Source organism: Poecilia latipinna, unplaced genomic scaffold (assembly GCF_001443285.1).
Source record: "Poecilia latipinna isolate Pla-1442-1.1 unplaced genomic scaffold, P_latipinna-1.0 Scaffold3628, whole genome shotgun sequence".
Classification (NCBI taxonomy): domain Eukaryota; kingdom Metazoa; phylum Chordata; class Actinopteri; order Cyprinodontiformes; family Poeciliidae; genus Poecilia; species Poecilia latipinna.
Genome location: NW_015116244.1, coordinates 1 through 24644, shown reverse-complemented (window position 1 = coordinate 24644; position 24644 = coordinate 1). Strand labels below are relative to the sequence as shown.

Here is a 24644-nt window from a genome sequence, read left to right as displayed (position 1 = left end):
CGTCCACCAGGTGCTGGTTTCTACCAGGCTATGCTGCAGATGTTCAAGCAGCAGAAAACCTTCTTACAAAAGCTACAAAAAGAAACTCATGACATCTTAATTTATCCAGTCCTCTTGAATATTTAAAAGCCCATCTGCCTATTGTACCACTAATGTACTGGATAGAGAAATAAATAGAAGGGGATGTGCAGCCAGCTGGGTGCAGTCGATGCTTCCCAGGACCTGAAATCATTCAGATCGAGTCTAAAGAGATATAAACAGAACAAACAACACGATGCCATTATTTATTACACCAGTGTTCAGACCTTGGGTCATTGTTTCAGTTGTTTTTAAGGTTTCTTTATTATTCTGTGTTTCTTTGATTAGATCAGTTTTGTTTCTGTTTAATTTTAGTTCAGTCTTTTTTAATGATTTAACTTATTTCTTTTCTGTAGTTATTCTTTGTTATTCTAGTTTTATTATGCTTCTTATGTCTAGTTATTCTTTGGTATTAGATTTATTTCCTAGTCTCTGGTGCTCTGGTGAGTCAACTCAGCTCCACTGTCCCACATTCAGTCCCAGTATTTAAACACTTCTGCTGCTGGTTCCTCCCGTCACATTGCATTAAGTCCTGGCCATGTTCCTTGTGCTTTTGTTTGTTTCTGATGTGTTTTTGTAAGTCTTTGTTCATATTTTTCATTAAAATCTTCAAATCTACTCACTGCCTCTGCATTTGTGTCCTCTTCAACTAACGCATCATGACAACCTGAACCTTGAATGGACCAATCATCTCCAAGCTTTAGCTCCCATTGTCCTGTAGAACAGCTTGGGATGCTGCAGGGTTCATGGTTGGGTTCACAGAACATGTGAGTGTAAGAAAAGCCCACATCATCCACCTTCCACCACCATGCTTGACAGTTTGTTTGAGGTGTTTGTCTTGATGTGGTTCCCTGTAAACATTATGTACAACTACCTCTAGTTTTTCTCATCTGTCCAGAGGACATTGTCTCTGAAGTCTTGTCCTTCAGCCGGATGGATCTCTGCTAACCTACGACCGGCAGCCATCTTGTTTCTAGAAGGAAGAGGTTTTATCCATTAAAACTGAAACTTCTCTTTAACCCTTCACAGATGGATGAGCAGCAACAGCTCACACTGATGAAGATCATCCACTTGGTCTCTTTTAGGGAAGCCGTTTTTAACTTACTGCTTCTCCACTACTAAAGAGAACTGAAGCTGGTGTTTTATGTCCTGACATGTAAAAATCAACAAAAAAATCTACTTTATTGTTTATTACTTGGAATCTCCATTAGCTAGGATTTACACCCAGCTCTTCCTGGTGTCTATTATTAAAAACACACATCATACAATAGAAATCACTCAAATATATGACAGATTTAGCATATCAATGCAAACTAGCTATAGTACATACAAAATGTTGATAAATTTATAAAGTATAAAATAATTAACCATTCCGGTTATAGGTACATTTCTTCTAAAAAAGCTTTTAATTTTCTTTTTAAAAGCTTCTTTTCAGCTTTGATTAGAGTTAATGGTAGAGAGCGCCGCTCTGTCATCGCTCTGCAGGTAAAGTGACAAGGAGAAATTAAGTTTTTGCCTGAGAATTTGAAAACATCCTACAACTGCATGTCTGGTGACATTTCCATATGAACTTAAATTGTTCAAGGAGCAAAGAAGAATCATGGCTTCTGGCATCTTAAAGTTTTCCATGTTGAGATAATGAAGCTAATATCCTGTCATGGACGTTTAGCCAGTTTAGACTAAAACACATTGTGTTTATGTTAGTCCTGTAAGAACAATTCAATACTAAATGACCAATGTTATCCTGTCCATATTATGTGACAATATTCCATCTGAGCGATAATTAAAGTTTGGACATACAAGCCAAAGCTGTGCCCTTTACAGTTGCTTGTCATGATCCGTGTTTCTGTGTATTTATTTTAAGGTTTTTCTGTGTTCAGTTTCTGTCCTGAGTCTCTGTTGTCTCTGCGTCTTCCCAGCTGTGTCTCATTCCTTGATGACCCTCCCTGTGTATTTAGTCCCACCTGTTGTCTTTGTCTCTTGTTGGGTCCTCGTTGTGTTTACGTCATTCATCGTTGGTCTGCTTACCTTCACAGTTGAACTGTTGAGTCCTGTGTTGGTCTAGCTCTCGTTTTCGTCTTCAGGTTTTCAGTTGCTACCGGTATTTAGCTGTGTGCTAATCTCTCTGCCGTGCTCCCTGATCTGGACTGTTTTTGAGCATCTTCATTAAATTCATCATTTTCTTCTACAACCTGGGTCTCTGCGTCTTTCTTCACCACCTCTCAACCACCACACCTGAAACAGCTTCTGTGTGTCTTCACCACAAAAGACCCAAAAAGACCCCAAGTAACTTAGATTCTGCTAGTTGTTTGATGAATGAGTTATTTATTGTCATATTTAAGAGACTTCTTTGAAGCAAGTTCTAAATGTTTTGTTTTTAATGTATTTGACCTAAATGTATTATCTAAAACCCATTGATCTGCAATTTCCAATTCATTGTTTAAGATTAATGTCAATCCAGATAATGATTTTGCAGATACATACACACTAGTATCATCTGCATATATTGTTAATTTTACATGTTTTAACATAAAAGGTAGATCATTTGTAAAAAATACTGTACCAAGACAGCTGCCTTGTGGAATTCCAGTCCTCTGCACCTTTTTTTTTTAAAACTACCATTAAAATGCACTCTGTGGTCTACTGCACAAGTCTTCATCAGTGTTAGTGCAGATGGCTCAAAACCAAACATCTCCAAATCAAGCTGTCAATCACATCAACCGGCGATGCAGACGCCTAACAAGAAACATCTAGTTCTAAATGGTTCTTGTTGTATTTGATTAAATAGTTTGAAACAAGTTATCTTAATGGACCCACATTAATATTTTGTATTGTTCATTTCTTTGCAAAGACAAGTTAACTTTTTTATAAAATGCAGTTTTTCACGTTTCTTCAGGTTGAATTTCATATGTCTTTAAATATAATTTTCAAAAATAAATGAGGTTTAAAAAGGTTTAAAAAATAAATCTGCCAATTTATTTACTGTAATGATGCTGCTGTATGTCACACACGGCTCCACTGTTCATGTTTATCATCCTGCACTCAAAGCAGAGGAGGATGACTCACATGATCTTCTTCCTGTTTCTGCTGGCAGCTCAGAGGGCTGGACTTCCCCTAACAGCCATTTTAAAGCTTCTGCTGTTTGGACGATTTACAGCTGCGCAACATTCCTGAGAGCTCAAGCAACCAAACAGAGGCAAACATTTCTGTTTCCCACCATGAAAGTGTGTTAAGCTCCAGCCTACAGATGAAGGTTTTCTGTGTTGCTGTGAAACTGGTGAACTTTGACCCTGTGAAACTGTTCAGATAAAACCTGGACCTTGTCCCATGTTGCAACAAGTTAGTAAACTCACATTTCCTCATTAGCTTTCCTTTTTATTCAACAGCTCCATGTTTCAGGAATGTCAGACCAGTTCACTTCACGTTTTTACACACTTAACGGTTTTCAGAGGAAAAACTTTGAAGCACAAAAGTAATTTATTTGAAAATGATAATTTGACAATTTTCAGCTTTCAGCCCTGAAAATATCTGACTGATTGGAGCTAATTTTATTTATGGGTGTTGTAAGGGGAATGAATACAAACCCAGATGTTTTATTTGTAAAACAAGTTACAAACCTTTTTCAGATCTGTCGCAGAAAATCCTGAGAACAATCAGAGCTTATGGTCAGCGCATGACAAAGTGCAAAGGTTCAGGAGTGTGAATACTTTAGCATGGCTCGCTCTGCAGCCCGTTTGCAGCTTGTTGTAACAAGCCGACTTTAAAGAAGCAATTGGTGATGATTCATGCTGAGCTGCTGAAAGTTTCACCACCAGGAGAAAAACCTCAGCTTGGTGATAAATGCACCCTGGAAACAAAACACACAGCTGAGAAATTAAAGCTCTCACAAGGACTTTATTCTTCATTTTCAAATATTCAAGTACATGGATGTGAAATATCCAGGACACAATCAGAGGCAAATACTTTCTGAAGGAAATAATCACATCATCATGTTCCTTGAAGGGTGTTCCTCTTGAAGCAGCCATTTTCCCCTCACAGGCTAAGACACATAGATCACTTGTAAACATGATACATTTTCAGTCTGATTTTAGAAATACAAAAAGCCATCTTGTAGAAAAATAAGTTCTGTCTTCAGAGGAATATCAGCATGAAGAAGCTCACAGTAGAATCTGATCTGAAAAAGGAGCAACACACAAAACTCTCAGGGGTAAAAGGCCTTTGGTTTCCATGAAAAAATACCAAAAACGACATTAAAAGAAGCAGAAAAGATCAGTCCGCTGTACAACAGTGATGAGTGGACCGGAACCGAGCCGCCACAAGGCAGACGGATGTCCACAGGTTTCCAAAGGTCCATTCTACAGCTACAATCAGCCGTCACTCCTGAGGACAGCAGAGCCTCCGCCAGATGAAGGAGCCCAGGACGATAAGGAGCATCTCCGAGGTGCTGCTGAGCGCCACGATGAAGGGCGCCTGGGACGCAAAGTCCGCCTCCACCCGCCGGAAGGACAGCTGCATGACGGCCAGGGCCAGCAGGCTGTTCTGTACGCCCACCTCGATGCTCACGGTTTTCCTCTGCGGCAGAGCCAAGCCGGCGGTTTTGGCCAGGCCGGCACCGACCAGGAGGCCCAGCAAAGGCACCGTCACCCCGACCGCCACGATCTGGGGCTGCACGTTGGCCAGGATGGACGACCCCATCTGGTAGGCCATGAAGATGCCACCGACCATCAGCACGACGCTGAAGGGCCGGATGAGCACCAGCAGGACGCGGGTGAGGGCCGGGAGTCGCAGCTTGATCAGCATGCCCAGGGAGATGGGGATGGCGATGAAGAGGAGGGTGCCCAAGATCTTCACGAAGGGGACGTGGAGGGCGGCGTGTACGCCCAGCAGCTTGCCGTACAGAGCCGAGGACAGAGGCATGGCCGCCGTGGCCACCACCGTGGACACCAGCGTCATGGAGATGGCCAGTGTGACGTCGCCCCCCAGCAGCAGGCTGTAAAGGTAGCCGCCGCCGCCCCCCGGGGCGGAGCAGGTGATGACCAGGCCGAGGGACAGCGCGGTGGGCAGCGACAGTAGCCGGGACGCGCAGTAGGCGTACAGCGGCATGACCAGGAACTGGGCCAGCACCCCCAGCAGCAGCGCCATCGGGCGGCGCAGCAGAGCCCGCAGCACCTCCACCTCCACCTTGCAGCCGAAGGCACACTTGTTGACGAAGATGAGGGGCAGCAAGGCGAACAGCACAGGGTTCTCCGTGAAGTGGGACAGGCCCCCGGACTGCAGCAGCCGGGTGGCCGCGTCGCCCTCGCTGGGCTCCACTCTGATGAAATATTCCGTCCTCTCCTCGATCAGAACCGGAACCGTGTCCCGGTCCCGGTCCAACAGCTGGATCTGCAGCGGCGCCCGGCCCGGAAACCCGGAACGGATGCTGATGATGAAGCTGCCAGCTGGTCCTTCCCGGCCGCCGGCCGTCACATTCAAGACGGAAAGGACCTCCGGATCCAGAGACCGAACCCTAACCGTCTGATTCCGGCTGGAGCCCCGGTACCGACTGGAGATCACGATCACTCCTTCAGTGTTTTCCGGAAACTCAAATTCCTGCGTCGATCCGTCCCCGATGGAGATGTAGCCGGTATAATTCGATCGGCTGGTGTCGGTGCTGCTGTCCACGGTCAGGTTCCCGGTGGCCCAGGTCCGGTTCGGTCCGCCGATCAGGAGCAAATACAGAGTAAAAAGCGTCCTCATCGCAGTGGCGGCCAGAGGGCGGAGGGGCGCCGCAGAGACACGCTTCGGCCCGGCCAGGGCCCTCCGCAGACAGCTACACCGCCGCCCGGACCAGCCGGCACGCCGAACTTCTCATTCCTGTCTTTGGGATAAAAGCTCCGCGTCGTCGGCCGCTTCCTCGTCTTGTCTGGTTCCCATTTTCGTGCCGCCTTTATACCGGACCCGAAGCATCACCCCGCCCTGTCCGGCCCTGACGGAGCCCAATTGCACCGCGGCAGCTCCGGGAATCCAACCCACAACCGGCCGGTTGGTCTTCAGTCTGAAGGAAGAACCGCAGATTTGCCTCTTTCGCTCATTTTTTCTCTAGAAAGATGAAAAGCGATTGAAAAAATAATGAAAACGGACGCTGCAGCCTTCTGCCGAGACGTGACGACAAGCTGGCAAATGGAAGATGCAGACTTCCGCTCAGACATGCCAAAATAAAAGTCTGATATCTCCTACGACGACCTCGATTGTGTGAATAAAAATTAAAGCTTAGATTAGATGGAGGAATGTTGTGTTCATACTATGGGATGTTATCTTCGAGTTTTGACCTGGATTATTATGAGTTTCCAGACTTAGACTGGATCACAATGATCCATTTAGAAAATTAGATCAATCATCTACAAGAAATTCAGCTTTAATGCAGCATTCATCCTGGTTGTTTTTAGATAATAGTTACCAAAGTTCACATTTGCTTCTTTAAGACCACAACTAGTTCTTTCAGTTCAGGACTGGGTGGCGATGTTTTCAACTGGTTCCAACCTGAGATTAAATTAGCAAGTCATTACAATGGGGAAGTTTTTCATTACTATAGTTTAGCTACCTAGGTATTGAAATGATAATCTTGATATATTATTGTTGCATTGGCAAATTACATTCAAGTATTTTGGCAATTAAATGTAAAACAGTCTCATGCCTTCTTTTCTTTCCACTGAAGGATTTCTATCACAGATTAAAATATTTTTCATCTGACTACAAACTAACACTGTTAAGAAATTGAATATTTAAAAAACTATCTAAGCTCAGACAGATTGAAGTGCTTAAGGAGAAGGAGGTGTCATGAGGTTTGATCAATCAATGAGGGAAAAGCTTTGGTGTAACCATAGTAACGAGTTGACAGAAACACAAATATACTTCCTTTACTGCATAAGATGCTAATGATGTTTTTCTTCCTTCATCATAGACAGAAATATTATTATATGGCAAAGACATACTGTCAAAAACATAAATAATCACTAACAAAATAATATTTGATTAATACCTCAGGTGTAATAAATTCTCATTAATTGGCTTAATGCTTTCATTTTTTAAAGAAACTTCCTGCTCTCCCACCCTAACCATGACTACCTTGATGGTCCATAATCCATGGAGCGCCGCTGCGTCACTGCTCGCCCCGTCAGCAGGGGCGGTCATGTGACCACAGAAGGAGGGGATTAGGGTGGAGGGGGGCATAACACCCTTTATTTACAGCTGAGGAAAATAATGGAGGAAAAACCAAAGTGGAGTTCAGTCCTACATTAAACCAATTAAAGATGTTTTTATCCTCCTCTATCAGCACAATCGTCTATCTGGATTCCATCCTGTTTTATTTAATCCATCCATCCGTCCATCGGTCCGTCTGTCTGTCCAACATGAGGGTCTGGGAACAGCCATTGAGAGAAGAACGCCTCTTCTAACCCGTACATCACCTCTTTTGCAGCTTCTGCAAAGGGAGAAGCAACCAGTTGGGGTGGGGGGTCAGTAATGGAGCTCAGCCTCTTTTAGAGTCTGGGGCTCCTCAGCAGTAGGGGTTCCTCTTTGTCCTGGAGGATGAAGGCCAGGTCCCGCCAATCTTTTCCCTTCCTTGTTCCGCCCCTTTAGATGCTTGTTGAAGGTTTCAGTGCCTAGTGCGGCCCAATTATCCACTTCCGGCTTTAGCCCCGCCTTTTTTGGACCTCTTATATGGACAGACCAGATGCCAGTTCCATATCTTATTTCGAAATGGCACCATTGCACTCCAGAATGTAAGGGGGAGCTACTTCCTGTATTATCCATAGTTTAATTTATTTTAACTTGTTATCTTTTTGGATTGCAGTTATGATTAAAACATAACTATGAAACACAATATATTTGTAATTATAACAGTTTATCTGTTATATTCTGTATTCTTTTTTATTATTATTAAAGCTGCAGATGACTTTACTCCAGTTTTGAAAAATTTGTAAGTACTCAATTTTAGATAAAGAAACAACCATCAGTGTGAGGTGCAGCTCAGCAGAGTTAAAGGGGAAACTGTTAAAGTGTATAAAGGTGTACCTGCATTCAGATGGACTTCGGCGAAGTGCATCACCCACAATTCATTGCTGCATGTGACATTTTGAGTTAAAAAGTGGAATTATGTTTTTCATCTTTATTGAAAATTCAAAGAAAGTGAAAATAGCATGAGAAGTAACAGAAAAGTTTAATATGTTAAAAATAAATAAATAAAAATAGTCACACTAACTGTGAGGAAAGTGAAACAGAAAATGTTACACATGCAGGAAAAATCAGTTCCACTAAGGGGCTCCCTAGTGGCCGAGGAGCAATAAGCAGATGCTTAGTATGCTTATGCTTTGGGCCGGCCCTGGGCGTGGGGCGCAGCGCGAGTATTGGGACCGGGCAAGAAACAAAGCCAGATCTGAACTGAGAGGTCAGAAGTCAGAGTTCTGGAAATCACTTCCTGGATCAGTTTGTTCGTCACCCATTGGCCCAATCCTCAGGCTGCGCCCTACGGCCCTCTGTGAAGTTTGCACTCAGTCAAAGTGCACATCTGCGTCCCAGTGTTCAGGTTACAAGCAGCAAATCACAAAAACCGTTTTCTAAAAATCACCTCCATTTTTAAAGTGAAATAATTTTATTTAAGAGAGTGCTTAAACTCTGCAACCTCACAAAAACCTTATCTTATACCAATAGTAGCTTAATTTAAGATTTGAAATTCGTCTTGCATTTGTAACATTGTTTTACTTTCCTCACAGTTTCTGAATATTCTTTTTAATTTCTTCTATTTTCTGCTCAGTTTATTATAGCAAACTTTTTTGTTTCTGATTTGTGCCTCTTCAGACTATTTCCATTGAATTTTGAATAAAGACAAAGAAACGTCACATGCAGCAATGAATTGTAGGTAACAGTTTGCCTGGATGCGGACTTAAGGCGGAAATAGGATCCAAAAGGGGCAGGGCTAAAGCAGGAAGTGGAGAACTGGGACGCTCCAACATGAACGCGCACAGTGGCGCAACTGCACATTATTCTGGTGGATGCGAAAACATAAATCGGATCAGATCATAAAAGAAGATTATCCTTCTGGTTTACAGAAACATCTGGATATTCATGAAGCAAATGTTTGATCTGTCTCAAGTTGCAGATGAAGAGGTCAAAGGTCGCAGAGGAGTGACCCAGCAGGCTGGATCAGGACCAGAATGTTTGCTGAGTGAAGTTTTTTTTTTCTAAAGCTGAACATGCATGAAAAACAGAAACAGGGATAAACTTGATTCTGATAATAGGAAAGTTCACAAAAATAATTCAAATTTTCCTACAAGAATGAAATCTTTTTCAGTCTTTAAAACACAAAAATGAGAATATAAAGGGTTGGGGTTGGTTTTAAATGACTGAGAATTATTTTGGTTTATATCTGATTTTTAATCAGAATAATATTCTGATTTTCCTGAATTCATTCATTCGCACTGAGAATCCTATGGAGCCCCTAAGGGGACATGGAGAGAGAGAGAGAGAGAGAGAGAGAGAGAGAGAGAGAGAGAGAGAGAGAGAGAGAAAAGAGACCCCAACTTTTTTCTCCATATCCCGACTTTTTTTTTCTTGAAATCCCGAGAAACTTTATCCGGATCAGGATCAGTACATAACGACATAATCACAGCAATAGAGGAGACACAGATATATAGATTTTTTTTTCGAGCTTGGGCTTGAGTATAAACACATCAAATCAGTGCTTGACAGCAGACATGGTTTCTTTATAAGTGAGAGACATCTGAACAGAGTTTTCAGTGCGTGGGGACTCATTCGGCGCAAATCCTATTCCAACTTGGCAGTTTTGGTTGAATTCCTTAACCAGCTGCAGTCCTCTGGACAGCTTCACGGTTACCGATAGATGTACCCTAAATGCAGAGAGCATGGACTTCGTGTGAGAAAAGAAGATGTGGGCTTAGTGTTGAAGGAATTGGATCCCCGAGAAACTAAGTCGGGATCTTAACTTAGTTTCTCAGGATCTCAAGAAAGTAACTTGGGATTTTTTTTTCTCTCTCTCTCTCCATGTCCCCTTAGGGACTCCGTAGAATCCGGTTGAACAAAAAGCATTTTTTAAAAACATCACAAGGTTTTCTGACATTAGTTGGAAGATTTGGTTCTAAAACATTTAAAGCTTTTTTAACTGTTGGTTTTAGTTTTGGAGTTTGATTCATAAGTTGCATAATGTGATATAATGTGATCTAGAGATCACATTATATCAAATATAATGTGATCTCTAGAGTTAAATAGTTTCTAATAAGGTTAAACTTCAACTGTCGTTTTTGTCAGCCTGAGATAAATCACTGATTCTATGACTTGGTTGTATTTTAATCCTCTTGTTTTTAATAGAAAACAAGATCCATTTCAGTTTTTCCCTTTTTTAAGAAGTAAACAGTTTGGAAACAGATTAAAATCAACTTCAGTCTGAAGTAACGAGATAAAAATCAGATTTGAAATATTTAAGAGGGTTATTTTACCACAGATGGGTTAGGTTGGTAGAGTAGAAATGTTCTCTTGCTTTCCCTTTATGAGTGATGTCAGAATTATAAAAGATCATGAACCATCAATGAGAACTTTCCACTCTGATTAAATTGAAAAGCAAAATAAATGTGAATAATCCTTCAAGATATGCATGATAATGTTAATGGATCAGATTTATAATTAAAACTGTGGAGAATCCAACCAATCAGGGCCTGAAAAATGTCTGCGGCTTCTGGATTTTTATCAAAATGGGAGAAACAAACAGCTGACGGACAACAGAGGGCAGAACTTTATTTTACAAGATAAATATGGAAAACAAAAAGTGCTGAACAGTTTAAATAAAACCTCCATTATTAAAACAGATGAGCAACAAAACAGCAGAAACTTCCCTCTGAATCACAGAGAAACCAGATCGGAACCAGATTGCAACCAGATCAGAACCTCCCCGGTGGAGACGCTGCAGAGGATCATCTGGAGCACTTCCTGGTTCTGGTTCTGATCCATAAACGGGCCAGAACTCCACCTGTGACGGCTAACTATTAAAACCGATTAAAAACATTTCTGAGTGAGGAAAACTTCCCGGCTACCCGGCTGCTCTTTCTAGGCACTGAAGGAAGAAGCAGCTGCGTCCCAACATAAGGCGTTTAAAGCAGAAAATCTGAACGCAGGAAAGAAACTGAACTAAACCCCAAAGAAGAGAAATGGGAGGATTGTCTGAGTCTGAGGAGGGAAGAGGAATAAACCTGCTAGTGCTTTCAGCATCTGGTCTGAGAACCGCGCTGCAGATCAACAGCTGAGCTCATCAATATAAACATATTTTACAACATTTGCATCCAGATTCCTGTGATTGGAGTGAAGAAGATACCGATGAAGCCAGTAGGTTAAGCTGATGCTATTCCTGGCTGCTGTAGTTTATTTTTAGGCCAAAGGAGGAAAATCAATAAACTCATTAAGTTCTCCCAGCAGGAACAGTTCAATCGAAACATTTAGTTGCTGCCGTTCTGCTCCTCCATGCAGCAGCACCTTCAGTTCCTCAGAGCCGCCAACCTGCAAACAAACATTTCACACATCAGTTGCCTTTCAGCAAACTGACAGCAGAAAAACATGCAGCAAAAATCCAGAAAAACTGAGCTCAGTTCAAATCATTAGAGCAGTTTAAATTAAAACTCCTGCTGCTCAATATACAGTTTAATAAAAACAAACCAAATCATAACAGAAAAGTTGTAATATTAATGAATCGATGTAAGAAATAAACCCTGGCAGGTCTTAAGTCTAATTGTTTTCTGCTTCTCAGGAAACGTCCGTTTCTTCCTTCTGGATGATTCTGACAGAAAAAACAGTTAAAGGAGTTTTCACAGCAGGGGGTGCTGAAGAGGACTGCTGACTGTCACCTTCTACAAGGAGGGAAGGCTACAACAGGCTGGCTGTTCACAGAATGAAGATTGCTGGAAAGTTTAGTGGAAGGAAGAGCTGTGTGAGAAAAAGGTTCTGAAGCAGCAGGGCTGACTGCACCCCATAGAAGCAGAACCAGTTGAACAGCTTGGAGGAAGTCCAGAAGGTTTGGTTCAGAACATGAGCTCCAACCTTCACAGAACCACTCCAGAACCCAAGAGTAACAAGAAAAGGACCAGATCCAAAGTCCAGCTTTTTCATTTGAAAATATGTGTCCATGAATATGTCTCCCAGTGAAGGCTAAAGTTTCTAATCAGTGAAGATCTGAGGAACTGTGGGTCCTGTTGGTTCTGGTACGGTTCCATTTGGTCCAAACCCAGAGCAGCATCGGGCAGGACATGTCAGAGTATTTACTTTTCAGTTTTTCTGGATCTAAAAGATTTTTATTGGTTTGATGTAAAACTGATTTTGAGTTTTTATCAACTATAAACCAAAAACATTAAAATGATCAAAAACAAGCATTTCAGATGAATCACTATAGAGAATATTGCAAATAAATCACTGAAATAAATTCACTTGTCATTGATATTATATTTAATGAAACAGTTGCATAATTTCTCAGGTTCCCAGAATAATTTTCTTTCACTTGGATCAAAAAAGCCCAAAATTTCCCATTGCAGATTTGAGGAAATACTTTAGTTATTCTAGATTTATTTATTCTAAATCTCGCTCAAATACTTCACTGTGTTGAACCACAGCGCCCTCTGGTGGGCTGAAATATTCATAACCTGTGACTTCAACTGAAGTCTGAACCCGAAGCTTCAGATTAGAATCTTCAGAATCTGAGATTATAATCTCAGATTCTCACAGATAAAGAATCAGATCTAGTCGAGATCTGATTGATCCAGAGGCTCCTAGCAGAACCTTTTAGTACCAGACTCCAGTTTCTGGAGGTTCCTAGCAGTAGAATGGGATGTGGATCCTTTAGCATTCAGACGCTCTGAATGTTTCTGGGTGAACTTTGTTGTCTCGTAATGTTTCTGATTTCTGGCCTGGATGTTCTTGCTGATCCCATAAAGACTCCTAAACTTCCAGAGAATGGAGGAAAGATCCAGTGGACGGAAATTAACCAGAATGAAGACGACGGAGGACAATTGTTTGTAAAAGTGACTTAGGGATATTTTACTTAAACTCCAGGGGACTCGGCATCACATTTCATTTTAGGATAGAATAAGATGGCTGTTACACTCTGGCCTCTCTTCTCTCTCATATCATAGATATCATTATGCATCAGCACTTATATTTCTACACATCCTACAGTAGAAAAAGTTTATTGAAAATTTTCAAACAATATTGAACGATGATTCTCTTGTCCAGCAGTGGGGGATCAGTCTTTAGTGTTCACATGATTTCAGCACAGGTTAGGTGTGCTGCTGCAACGTTGCCAACAAGATAAAATCTAAAGAATGACTGAGTCATGATAAAGGTGATTTCTGAACGTTTTGTACCGACTGTCCTGAGTCATTTCAGTTCATCCAATCTGATATAATTCTCTGTTGCTGACCTGGTCTGATATTGAGATAATTTTCACTCTGATCCTGGTTAAAACCTTCCAGGTTGCTAAGCCTGACTCAAACTGGAGAAAGACTTCTAGTCAAAGGAGTTGGTGTTTTTTTAATACATTTAAATCCATTAATTAATCTGCATTTTTTTGTAAATGCTTTTATTAACATCAACCTGTAATTTAGACCCATCTTTACCTTAATGTGTTCATTGGTTTTCTTCCTTTATGTGGGTTTAGATTTTTATGTTTTTCAGGTTTGGTCTCTGCCAGGCCTCACCAGGTGTTTCATCTCAAACAGATCTACCTGGTCAGACAGGTGACACTTACCGCCGAGACAGCTGGTCCTCCTTCTCCTGGCTCCGGGAACTCTCTCCGCCCAGTGACGTCGCTCCAGCAGGAAGCTGGTTCAGCTGGTCCATCACCTCCAGGCCTCCCTCTTCTGCTATTTGGTGGATGAGGTCATCCACCTGCTCCTGGGGCGTGGTCAGCGTCATGGCTGAGCTCATGGAGTCCTCCATCACCTGGTGCAGGTAGGAGCAGATGAGGTTAGGGAGGGAGTTTCTGAAGCATGAGAGCAGATGGAGACTGCAGCGACTCACTGAGGTGTGGACGTCAAGGTTCTGAACCTGGCTCTCAAACTTATCCATTACTGCAGAAACCTTCTGCAGATCCATGGAGTTCAGAGCCTTGTCCAGGGCTTTGGTCACCTGGCCCATGTTTTTAGTCACCTAAACCAGGAAATCACATCAATTTAACATTTATATTATACACTTTGACCAAAAATATAAAAATTAAGTGTCAAATTCTAGACTTCTGGGTGAAACAGAAGTTGAGCTGATCCAGTTGGTGAGACTCACTCCCTTCATGGTGACGGCAGTCTGGACTTTAGAGGCCACCGCATCAACTCGGGACGCCATGCGCAGCCAGTTCACACCTTCGTTTTTTTTCCTGATGGCGTTCTCAGCATAAACTCGAGCACATTCAACATTTTTCTGTTGCAAAGCCTGTTGAGAAGAAATTCTACTGTTTCTGTTTTGTAATTAAATCATGTCTTTAAGAAACACACAACAGCACTGACAGCTGTTTGGTCTCTCAGGTAATTATAATCATTTCATATGAATAAGATTCATTGAAATAAAGACAAAGCTATGAAAGAAAATCCATTTGATGTAAAACTGTAAAGTTAGATTTTCTTTCCACCATCAAGGATTTTATTTTAAATGAACTCTTTTACTGTCACTGTAGATTAGAAGGTTTAGCTGTTTTCTGTTTTATTTTGTCACTAATGTTTAGTGAAAATTATTACTTTACAACTGTCAGAAAACAGCTTTAAATCTAATGTAATATAGCAATGACTCAGCGGATTTTAAAATTAGTTATCTGGGTTCCAACCCAGTCTGTTCAGAGGCAGAGCTGTGCTGCCTCCTACTGACTAATCTGCGCCACAACAACTGTTTATAGTTCCATCTACCAATCCAGAGATGAAGACACGCTTCATTTCAATGAACAAAACAAAATAATGTTGCTTACTTCTAATCAAGGCAACAATTGATCGGCCATTTTGGTGCCAGGTATGAACCTTCCTCTGACTGGCATGAAGGAGCAGGTGAGGTATTTAATGAATACATGTTGAGAAAATGCTGAGTCATCTTCTACTGATTCTACAAATATACTCTATTCGTGAATATGCAAACAGTTTTCTAGAAGGTAGTCTGACCACTTTAAGAATGTGAGGAGAAAAAGTGCAGCACCGGATTTCCAGCTGAAGGGTCATCATGTCCATCCTCAGGATATGATTATGGGCCCCAGAAGAATGATGAACAAAAAAATATGGAAATGACTGAACAAACCTGCTAGAATTCATCATCTGATTTTACATCACAGCTGCACAGATTAAACTGTACTGACGCAGTGCAACAATGGCTAACCCTGGACTTCTTCCATGAAGACCAGATTTATAAAGTCCAAGACTAATAGAGCTCTGGATCTCTGCAGCTCCTCCAGAGCTACCGAGGTGCTCTTGGCTGCTTCACAGAACAACTACATTTATACTAATACTAAATTACTAAGAATTAGACTCTGTTTATTAGTTAGGTTGGGCTGTGAAAACCACTCTGCTCCATCTTCAGCTCATCAAGGACTGCAGAGCTGAGCAGATTGTGATCTACGCCTCACCCAATCTTAGCATTTGAACGCGTTAAATATGCCAAACAAGTTGAAAATATAATTGTTTACTGAACTCCAAATTCTGCCGATTCAAAATAATCCAACCCAAAATCGGATCAAGTCATTTGGTTCTGGTCTGTTTCCTGTTTGTTGATCCATGTCAAGCCTTCCCAGCATGTTTTATCCAACGTAGAGATGTGACAGTAGAAATGAAGAAAGAGAATAAGCAAGCAGAATAAAATCTGGACCGTCCTGAACTACACTGAGCATTAAACCGGCTCCTAATCCTCACCTTCTTGACTTTGGCCTGCTCCTTTTCTGATTCTTTTTCTGCCTTCTTGGCCAGTCTCTCAAGCTGCTTCGATGTAAACTGTGAGAAAGAAGGGAAAAAGTATCAATTATAATGAACTTTTAGCTTTTATAGACAATATGGATCAAACTTGATATCAGGACTTACCCTCAGCTGAAAGAGTGTTTCTGGAGAAAGAGAGCAGAGTGCATTAAAATGAATGAGCTCAAACTTCACAATATGGCTATTGAGACCATAAATACAGTTCAAGTAATGCTTTTGTTAATTGAAAACATTACAAATATTAATTAATAAACAGATTCACTGCAAATACTAAAAATATTAAATTCCATTTTTATAAAGCATTCATCAAACAGCATCTCAGTAATTCAGAAAAATGGCCCCTTCCAACCAAAAAAAAACCCCTGCAGTTTAATTTTAAGGTTTTCATTAATCTCCATATCTAAATAACCAGAAAATAATAATACTGACTAGAGTTACTGAATTTAATAATTTGTGTTTTCTTCAGTTTTTCTATGCATGATGATTAAAGTTTTTCACCATTATATACAGTTTTTCATAAAACATGACTTTAAAACAAATTAGCTGAAAAGACAAATAAACAATGTTTATGATGGGCTACCAGCATGTTTGATAAGGCTAATAAAGTCTTATTAATGTCGCTTTTAAATTGCACCAGTTCATAGCCGAAGTCCTCTTAAGACACTTTAGAAAAAATGTCTGGTTTCTAAGGTCAATAATATTAAAATCAACATCAAATAGATTATGGTTCAATATTTTGCCCAAACGTGTTAAAATGATCAAATTTTTAATGATCATTTAAATTTTATCATTAAAAGCGTGGATGTGGAAATCACATTTCCACATTTCCAAACTAAAACTCAGTAAGTTTTAGTTTGTACAGGTGAAAAGTTCAGGAAATCTCTCCTTTTTGATGTGTTATTAGCCAGTAATCTGAATGCAGCTGGAATCTTATTTAATGGTCAGATTCTGTTCAACTCGGAGCTCAACATGAAGAAAACAACAACAAGCCGCATCCGCGCCCAGGCTAGCAGTAGCTCCCAGTGATCAGTTTAAAAACAGACCACTCCCATTAATACAAAGTCTTAATCTGACAAAACAAAACCCACCTTCCATGTCGACACGAACACGATACCTGACAGTTATAGAGGATGACGTTCTTACGGTTCTTTGGCGGTTCTGAACCTGTTCTGGTTAAAATAAGCCCCTTCTTCCTTGTTCCACTGCCGTTCTTCCTTGTTCTTCCGCCTCCTTTTCTTCTTCTCTGGATGTTTTTTGGCTGTTGGCAACCTGCGTGAAGATACGTTATCGCCCCCTATTGGGCTGACGTGTCGACAACTGGGAGAATGCAGAAGAGCTCAATATTTTCACACTATCTTTCTCATACCACACTGTCACAACAAAGTTACCCTTTTACAAAAGGTTAGAGTTAGGGTTGTTTATTTTTAAAAATAAAAGTGACATACTGCAGTTTACAGGTGAAAATCACTCAACTAAGTTTATTAATATTCTGTGCAGAAAATGAGAGCTTACAAATGATAACGCTGTTGGACATGTCAGAACCTGAAATTAAATCTACCCCATTTTACCAACATATTAAAATGTTAATGTTAACATTTTAATTAACATTTGGTTATGATGAAGTCCATGTTAAATAATCACACTGTAAATTTTATTTATTAGTGTATCTCAAGGATAATGATAACACGCATTTTTAAAGCATGATAGGAAGAAAATATTTTCTAATAAAATTAAACATATATGTAAAATTAAATTAACTCATAAAATATGTATAAAAAGTGATGAAAGAAAAAGGGGGAAATTATACATTATTCTCCTCAACAATTGTCATCAAAATCATCAAATCGTATTTTGGGATAACAATTGGTCAGAATTAGAGTTTCAGAGGAAAGTGTTTCCATGACATTAACATTAATCACATTTCCTATCATCTGTTTAAGAAGGGGAATCATACAGCAAACCAGGATCACAAGGATGAGTACATGTGTGAGGAACTTTATAGTCTGTTCCCAATTAAGTGTGGACCCAAAATGCACATAATGTGTTAGGGTTACATGCAGATGGGCTGCACAGTGGTGCAGTTTGTACCACTATTTATTTGTACCACTCATTATTTTAAAAATTGCTCACTCAAAATCACTAAAAATGTATAAGTGCTCAAATGACCAAACTTGGTGTATATACTCTCCTCAACCCTCTGCAGGTACCCACCATATTTGGAAGTCCTAGCTCACTCCCTTCATATAGCTGCCATAGACTCCCGTTCATTTTTCAGCTTAGTCAAAGTCTGGCTGGGAACATCCTATTGAGCTGGGACTTATCCCTAAACTCAGTGGCCTCTTACCTCAATTTAACCAGATTTTATTCCACTTTTATGTTTTTTTTAGCTCTGTTTTTATATATATATATATATATATATATATATATATATATATATATATATAAATCACAACTCTGCTTTAAAATCTCATCTCTGAGCCTCTGTTGGATGAAGTAGCTTTATCTTAATGCTGCTCTGAGGGCTGGAACTTTGTTTTAAAACTCCACTTTTATTTAATTTTATTTCTCTTTAAACTACATTTTTCAGACAAATCACAGCTCAGCTTCAAAGCTCATCTCTGAGCTTCTGGTAGGATAGGTTCCAGAAATGTATGTTAATACTGTTCTGAATGTCAGAAATTGACTTTAAAATGTCTGTCAATATTACCCATAATGCATTGCATGGTGAGGCTTCAGATTATAGCTTCTAGTTTGGCTGTTTTTGCTGCAATCCCTAACAAACTATATACTGTGGCAATCAGCATGAGTTCCTCTCTTTGATTAGATAGCTTAGAATCACCTTTGAAACATGTAGGAAATTGGCACCATGACTGAGAATGGGTTCTACATTGTTGAACTGCTGCCTGCTGCAAGTTTTATCACAGAAGACTCCTCTGCTGGCTGGTTTCGGTAAGTCTCCTTCCTTTGTGAATGTGGTCATGTACCCTTCTTTGACAACATTACTGAGTATTCTAGAGGTCTTGCGGTGTATGATGGCACTAGAATGGCTCTTTGCTCTTACTCCAACTCCATAATTGATGGTTTGAACTCCTGGAACCCTTTCTGTGGGTGGTCCAAGTTCTCCTTCCTTTCTTGGGAGGTGGCTGGGTGGTGACATCTTTCTATGGCTGCTTTTCTTCATCTCTCTTGGGGGGGACTGTTGTATGGGGAACTTTAACAACATGGTGGAAATCAGCTGGTGCACAGTTCACTTTTGCTAGCTTGGCAAAGGTGAGTCAGCAGACCACCAAGCAGGCTCCCGGTACTTGATGCACACCAGACCAGCAGAGAATCTACGGAGAATGCTTCTGCTTCCTGGGCATGCTAGTTCCACCTTGCGGTGTTAACGGATAGCGTGTTTTTGAAACCAGGGGCGCGGTACGTATCAGCCTTCCCAGGTTCCGCCTATAGGAACAGCACGTGGGAAAGGTGACTCTAGGACTCGGGAGTCTTAAATGCAGTCCAGTTTTCTATGAGGAACAGCCTCTCACTCACACTCACTCACACACAAACATCCACGCCAACTGGTATCCTTTCTTCAATCTTACAGCTCCACCACTTCTAACTACAAAAGGAATCAATGTTAATTTCAGGAAATCTTCAGCTTAAAGGTTTGCTAAACAGCTTTAACCTCCTAAGATGTCAGCTCTTTATCATTAAATCCTCTTTGATTTTTGTAATAATTAGGTCCCAATCAGCCCAAATATAAATATTTTTACATTATGTAGTTCTTGAGAAAAAAATTGTCCACATATGAGGACATTAAGAAAATAAATTTAAAATATGCTAGTTTATAGACTTTATTGTATTTTCAAAATATTAGATAAAATTTATGTTTTAAATATGAAAATTCAGCTCCAAATTATATCCATGGTTCAATCAGCATGATCCCTTATGCAGGATATTTCTATTGAAACATAATACACTAAGCTGAATTAAAAATAATTTAGCTTGTAATTCTCTATAATTTAAAACAGTTTCTCTGGACTGAGCAGGGGGTTGTGGCTCTGTGAGTTTAATAATTTTACCACCTTTATAAGATTTAACAGCTGGTTTAAAAACAGTCTTGTGTTGCCATAGTAGTTTCCTCCCAATCATAGTTATAAAACATTTCTCTCCACTAAAAGGAATTAACACCTCTTTGATCTAAAACGGACTTCTTACAAAAAAGGTCAGCAAAATGTTAGAATAAATCTCTGTTACAGCCTTCCATAGTTGTAATTATTCAATCAGACCACTAGGGGCACTGCCAAGTTAAAATGCAGTAAAAGTAGAGGTAGACATGCCTCTGGGGAACAAAAGGCTAGCTTGAAGAGTTAGCAGGCCAGAATGCATGCGGTGATCTCCAGGGAGAAGGGTCTTCCTTTATTTTGTATCCTGGGTGAGGTAAAATCATGCTAGTCTCTGGATTTCTCTTGTATGATAGGATATGTTTGTTTGAATGACATTAAAGAAATGTCTGTCTTTAATGTCCATTAAAAGTACTACTAAAAGGCATGGGAAGACAGGTCCCTAAAAAGTAAAATACCTCAAAGTAAATTGCATTGCTGCTGTTATAAACTGTTTAATTTTCTGAATATATTATGACACTTTAAACATTTAATAGTCAAAATCTACTTTAAATTATTTTCCCCTTTTGGGATCATACTTACACTTATGTGTAAACAGCTTTTGAACAATTGCAATATGCCTGTAAGCAGAGCACCTTGCAAATATTTTTTTCTGATACTTTTACTCTGCATTGCATTGTTCAAGTTTGCTGCCATTAGCTTATGGGCATTAGCCCTTCCATTTATTGAGACATGGAGCAATGCCTTCACTGGGCACTTTTCCATTGGAGTATAATCTCTGGGTCCAATTCCCACTCTGAAAAGTCAGTTATCAAGCTAAGCCAAGACACTTTTGGCTGCTTCCATGTAAAAACTGCATAATGCTCTTCTTGGTTTGCCACATGGAGGTCTTTGCAGTACAATAACCAGCTATTAACTAAAGCCAAATCTATAATTGCTACCCTCAAAGTCCATTTCTTGCCACTTGTGTGGTAGCAACTCATAAGTTCAGTTACACCCATCTTGGAGTTCTATATATGGATAATACTTTGGTCTCTTTCAGTTTGACATCTTTGTGAGGTTTCTTCTGGCTCTTGCATGAACAGTAGACATCATTGGTAGTGGCACATTACAATACCATTTCACCATGTAAATTTCTATACTCAGTGTAACTTGGGTTGTGGGAGCTGTCCCAACCCAATTCACTGCTTTAGTTGGTAGCTTCAGCAAATGGATTCTTCATATTACACTAATAGCCTACATCTGTTGTTATGCATTCCTCACATTTGGTAGATGTAAAGATCCAATCTCCGTAAACCTTGGCTGCAGAGTCTAAGACAGATGACATATCACCAAGCCTTCCAAACCCAGATTCCAGATCTTCAACCTTTCAGATGTCTCTCCATTTAACCCCATGTCTTTTGACTGAGACTAGCAGAGTAAAAAAAATCTAGTAAAAATCTTTAGATTTATCTGAAACATGATATAGCTGTGGTACAACAGTAAACTAAAACCATCCCAAAATTTACTTTTATTCTCACATTTTTTGATCATATCCTCCTGATTAACAGTTAATTTTTGTCCTCTGTAGAGGACATCTCTAAACTTCAATATCTCCCACCCACTGTATACTACTGAATTGATTCCTTTTGGTATCTACAGAAGAAATTTAGAGCTTTTCAATTATGTGAAGGGGTGGGACTTTGTACGTACCTTTTCCCCATTCATAATGACATTCATCAGTTCAAGCACATTTTATGGGAAGAAGTGCATTAAACTTTTTATTGTGCAAATTTTGGATTAAAATTTTGTTGGCATATTCTAAATAAATCTCACAAGCGTATTAAAACATTCTATGAATTATTTTGACTGTATTTTATCGTATTTAAGTTTAAAAATTGTCCTCTGTAGTGGACACTTGTAATCTTTTTTCTGTATCCATCCATCCATTTTCTATACACCCTTTTCCCGTAGTGGGGTCAGGAGGGTTGCTGCTGCCTATATCTAGCTAACGACCCAGGCGAGAGGCAGGGTCACCCTGGACATGTCGCCAGTCTGTTGCAGGGCAACACAGAGACAACCATGCACACGCACCTAGGGAGAATTTGGAGGTCAATTAACCTGAAAGTCATGTTTTTGGATTGTGGGAGGAAGCCAGAGAAAACCCACCATACACAGCGAGAACATGCAAACTCCATGCAAAAAGACCCCAGGCTGGGAATTGAACCCAGAACCTTCTCGCCAGGCAACAGTGCTCAGTTTTGTCAATGTTAAATTAATTATGTTTTCGATATTTTCTTTGGGACAAACTAGTTCCCATCAAGGTTCAATTCCAAATGTATGGGGTTCCGATGTCCACTGTAGTGGACACATCATATTTAAAAAAAAAATTAAAAGTGTGTTCAGTATTCTAATTACCTTACAAATATTGTGGAATTTTTAAAAAATGGTGATTGGACAATATATTTTTAGCTGGTAGTTGGGATATTTCTAACTCCTTAGCATTTTCTACAAAACTGATTGTCAGTGTTCATAACTGGACATTTTAAATATTTTAATTACGCTAGATTTAATGCTAGCTTTAACTTTAGAGCATGTTGAAATATTAGACTGATCCTGATTCTATTAGGTAGGCCTAATTTTGGGGTAGATTTATTATTTAATATATAACTTAATCAGCACAATATTTTTCTTGTAATGATCCCAATTTCATTAAAATTTAATCATTAATTTTTTATTAGATCACATTCTTAAGAGTGTATACTTTATGTATTCATCTGAAATATTTTAGTTCATTATAACCCAAGTAGAAAACTAATCAGAAAATATAGTGTAACGGGTATTTTGGTATTGAAACTGCTCATGTCTGTTTTATAAGAGTTTTAAAATATTCTATGAAACATGTGCTAATTTATATAATCAAAATCCACTGATGCACTGGGCCATTTCAGCGGTCAGGAGATCTTTTTGGTTCTGTTGAGAATGAGAATCTCAATTGATGAATCATAATTTGTATTGACACACAGAGCATAAAATCAGCCAAGAAAAGCATTCAGACTTATTTTATTAACTTTCAGTGCTGAAAGGAGATGCTTTACCATTACATCCGAGAAGAGTTTCTAAAAAAGTCTGTGCAGCCTCTGAGGAGAAAGAGGAGGGCAGCTGATTATATGAACTGAAGACACTCCCTGAAATCACACCATGTCCTGATAAGTTTGTTTCTCTGAGAAATTGACCTTGGTATCTTAACAGAATCAAAAATGTAACTCTTTACTATGGGCCCTTTGTCTAACAGCATGTGACTCTTTCTCGGCCTTGGTAAAGCATCTCAACAGTTCAGGTACCAGTTTTAGGCAATTTGAAATGAAAAACATGTATAGCTGATATACTTTGGTCATTTTATTGAGTGAAATGTTTCTTGATGAAAATTAACACATCTGTTCCTGCCTTGGGAAAATGTAGGGAGGATTAGACAGTGATGAAGTCATCCCTTGGCCTTGGTAACACCTGCATGGTCTCTGGCGTGCAAACAGCAACACGTCATTACAGGCTCTTTCAGATCACCTCTAAACTGCGTTAGAACGCACCAAAAAGTACAAACATGCCTTTATGAAAGAGCCAAAACGGCTAGTCAGATCACTGGGGTGGAACTCTCTTAACTCCCACACAGTGGTTTCTGAAGGTGCATTTTCAGATTTTTAAGAATTTTTTCTTTATGGCTTTGGTTTTTTATTAATTTTAGCTGTTGTGATTTCATGCACTTTATTCTTAGAATCAAATTCTTAATGATTTTGATGCTGAATGGTAACTATTATGTTTTACACATGACATCAACAGACCTTCGGGGACAAGATAACAAGCAACAGGTAGTAAAAATGTTTCATTTCTTAACATAAACAAAATGTAACTAAGTACTTAAATCCACATAATGGTAAATCATTTTGAGAAGCATAGCAAATTTTTAAAATTATAAAATTTTGTAAGATATCACATCAAACACTTTTTATGTCAGAAAATGGCAATGAATGCATTTTTACCAGAGTATAATTCTGATCAGATGTTTTCATGCAAATGTTGGGGTCTGTCATCAGCCATTCTGGCTGGAACCTGTAGATAAACTATACCAATAACATGTGGCAGTAAAATTAACTCATGTGCTCATGTCCACAAAATGTGGATGTGAAGTCAGCAGGACAAGTTCCACATAAATTTGTATTTGGTCACTTTAATTGAAATTGATAAAATGTGAGCTCCTGGTCTTAAGGCATGGGGAAATAGAGGTTCAGCCAACTTCTTTAGTCATGTTAATCTTCTGGTTTTATAATAGTGAATTTTCACATGACCAGTATACACATTTAAACATGTTCAGGAAAAAAATAGTGATGTAAATGTAATTAACTATTTTTAAGGAATAGTCCAACTGGGGAAAACCTAACTTAGGGGTTTTGAACTTAGGGGTTTTGAACTTAGGGGTTTTGAACTTAGGGGTTTTGAACTTAGGGGTTTT

The 24644-nt window shown here is 39.7% G+C and overlaps 2 protein-coding genes across 2 annotated transcripts; both read right to left on the bottom strand.

Annotated features, from left to right (window-relative positions):
- Positions 1-3952: 3952 nt before the first annotated feature.
- On the bottom strand, positions 3953-6753 carry slc10a3 (solute carrier family 10 member 3). The gene has a single exon (XM_015024379.1). It carries the CDS (start codon positions 5815-5817, stop codon positions 4453-4455), a length of 1365 nt encoding a protein of 454 aa, XP_014879865.1. The 5' UTR covers positions 5818-6753; the 3' UTR covers positions 3953-4452.
- A 4088-nt stretch (positions 6754-10841) lies between these two features.
- chmp1a (charged multivesicular body protein 1A) lies at positions 10842-17287 on the bottom strand. The gene is made up of 7 exons (XM_015024380.1): positions 17138-17287; positions 16155-16174; positions 15990-16067; positions 14389-14535; positions 14131-14259; positions 13859-14052; positions 10842-11622 (listed from the first exon to the last, which is right to left on the bottom strand). The coding sequence occupies exons 1-7, from the start codon at positions 17142-17144 to the stop codon at positions 11601-11603; spliced, it is 597 nt and encodes a 198-aa protein (XP_014879866.1). The 5' UTR covers positions 17145-17287; the 3' UTR covers positions 10842-11600.
- Positions 17288-24644: the final 7357 nt, after the last annotated feature.

Coding starts and splice junctions, on each gene's coding strand:
- slc10a3 (XM_015024379.1), bottom strand. CDS start 5,817: ATGAGGACGCTTTTTACTCTGTATTTGCTCCTGATCGGCGGACCGAAC.
- chmp1a (XM_015024380.1), bottom strand. Junction 16,068..16,154: donor AAACACTCTTTCAGCTGAGG/GTAAGTCCTGAT, acceptor TCTTTCTCACAG/TTTACATCGAAGCAGCTTGA. Junction 11,623..13,858: donor GAGGACCAGCTGTCTCGGCG/GTAAGTGTCACC, acceptor GTTTGTTTGCAG/GTTGGCGGCTCTGAGGAACT.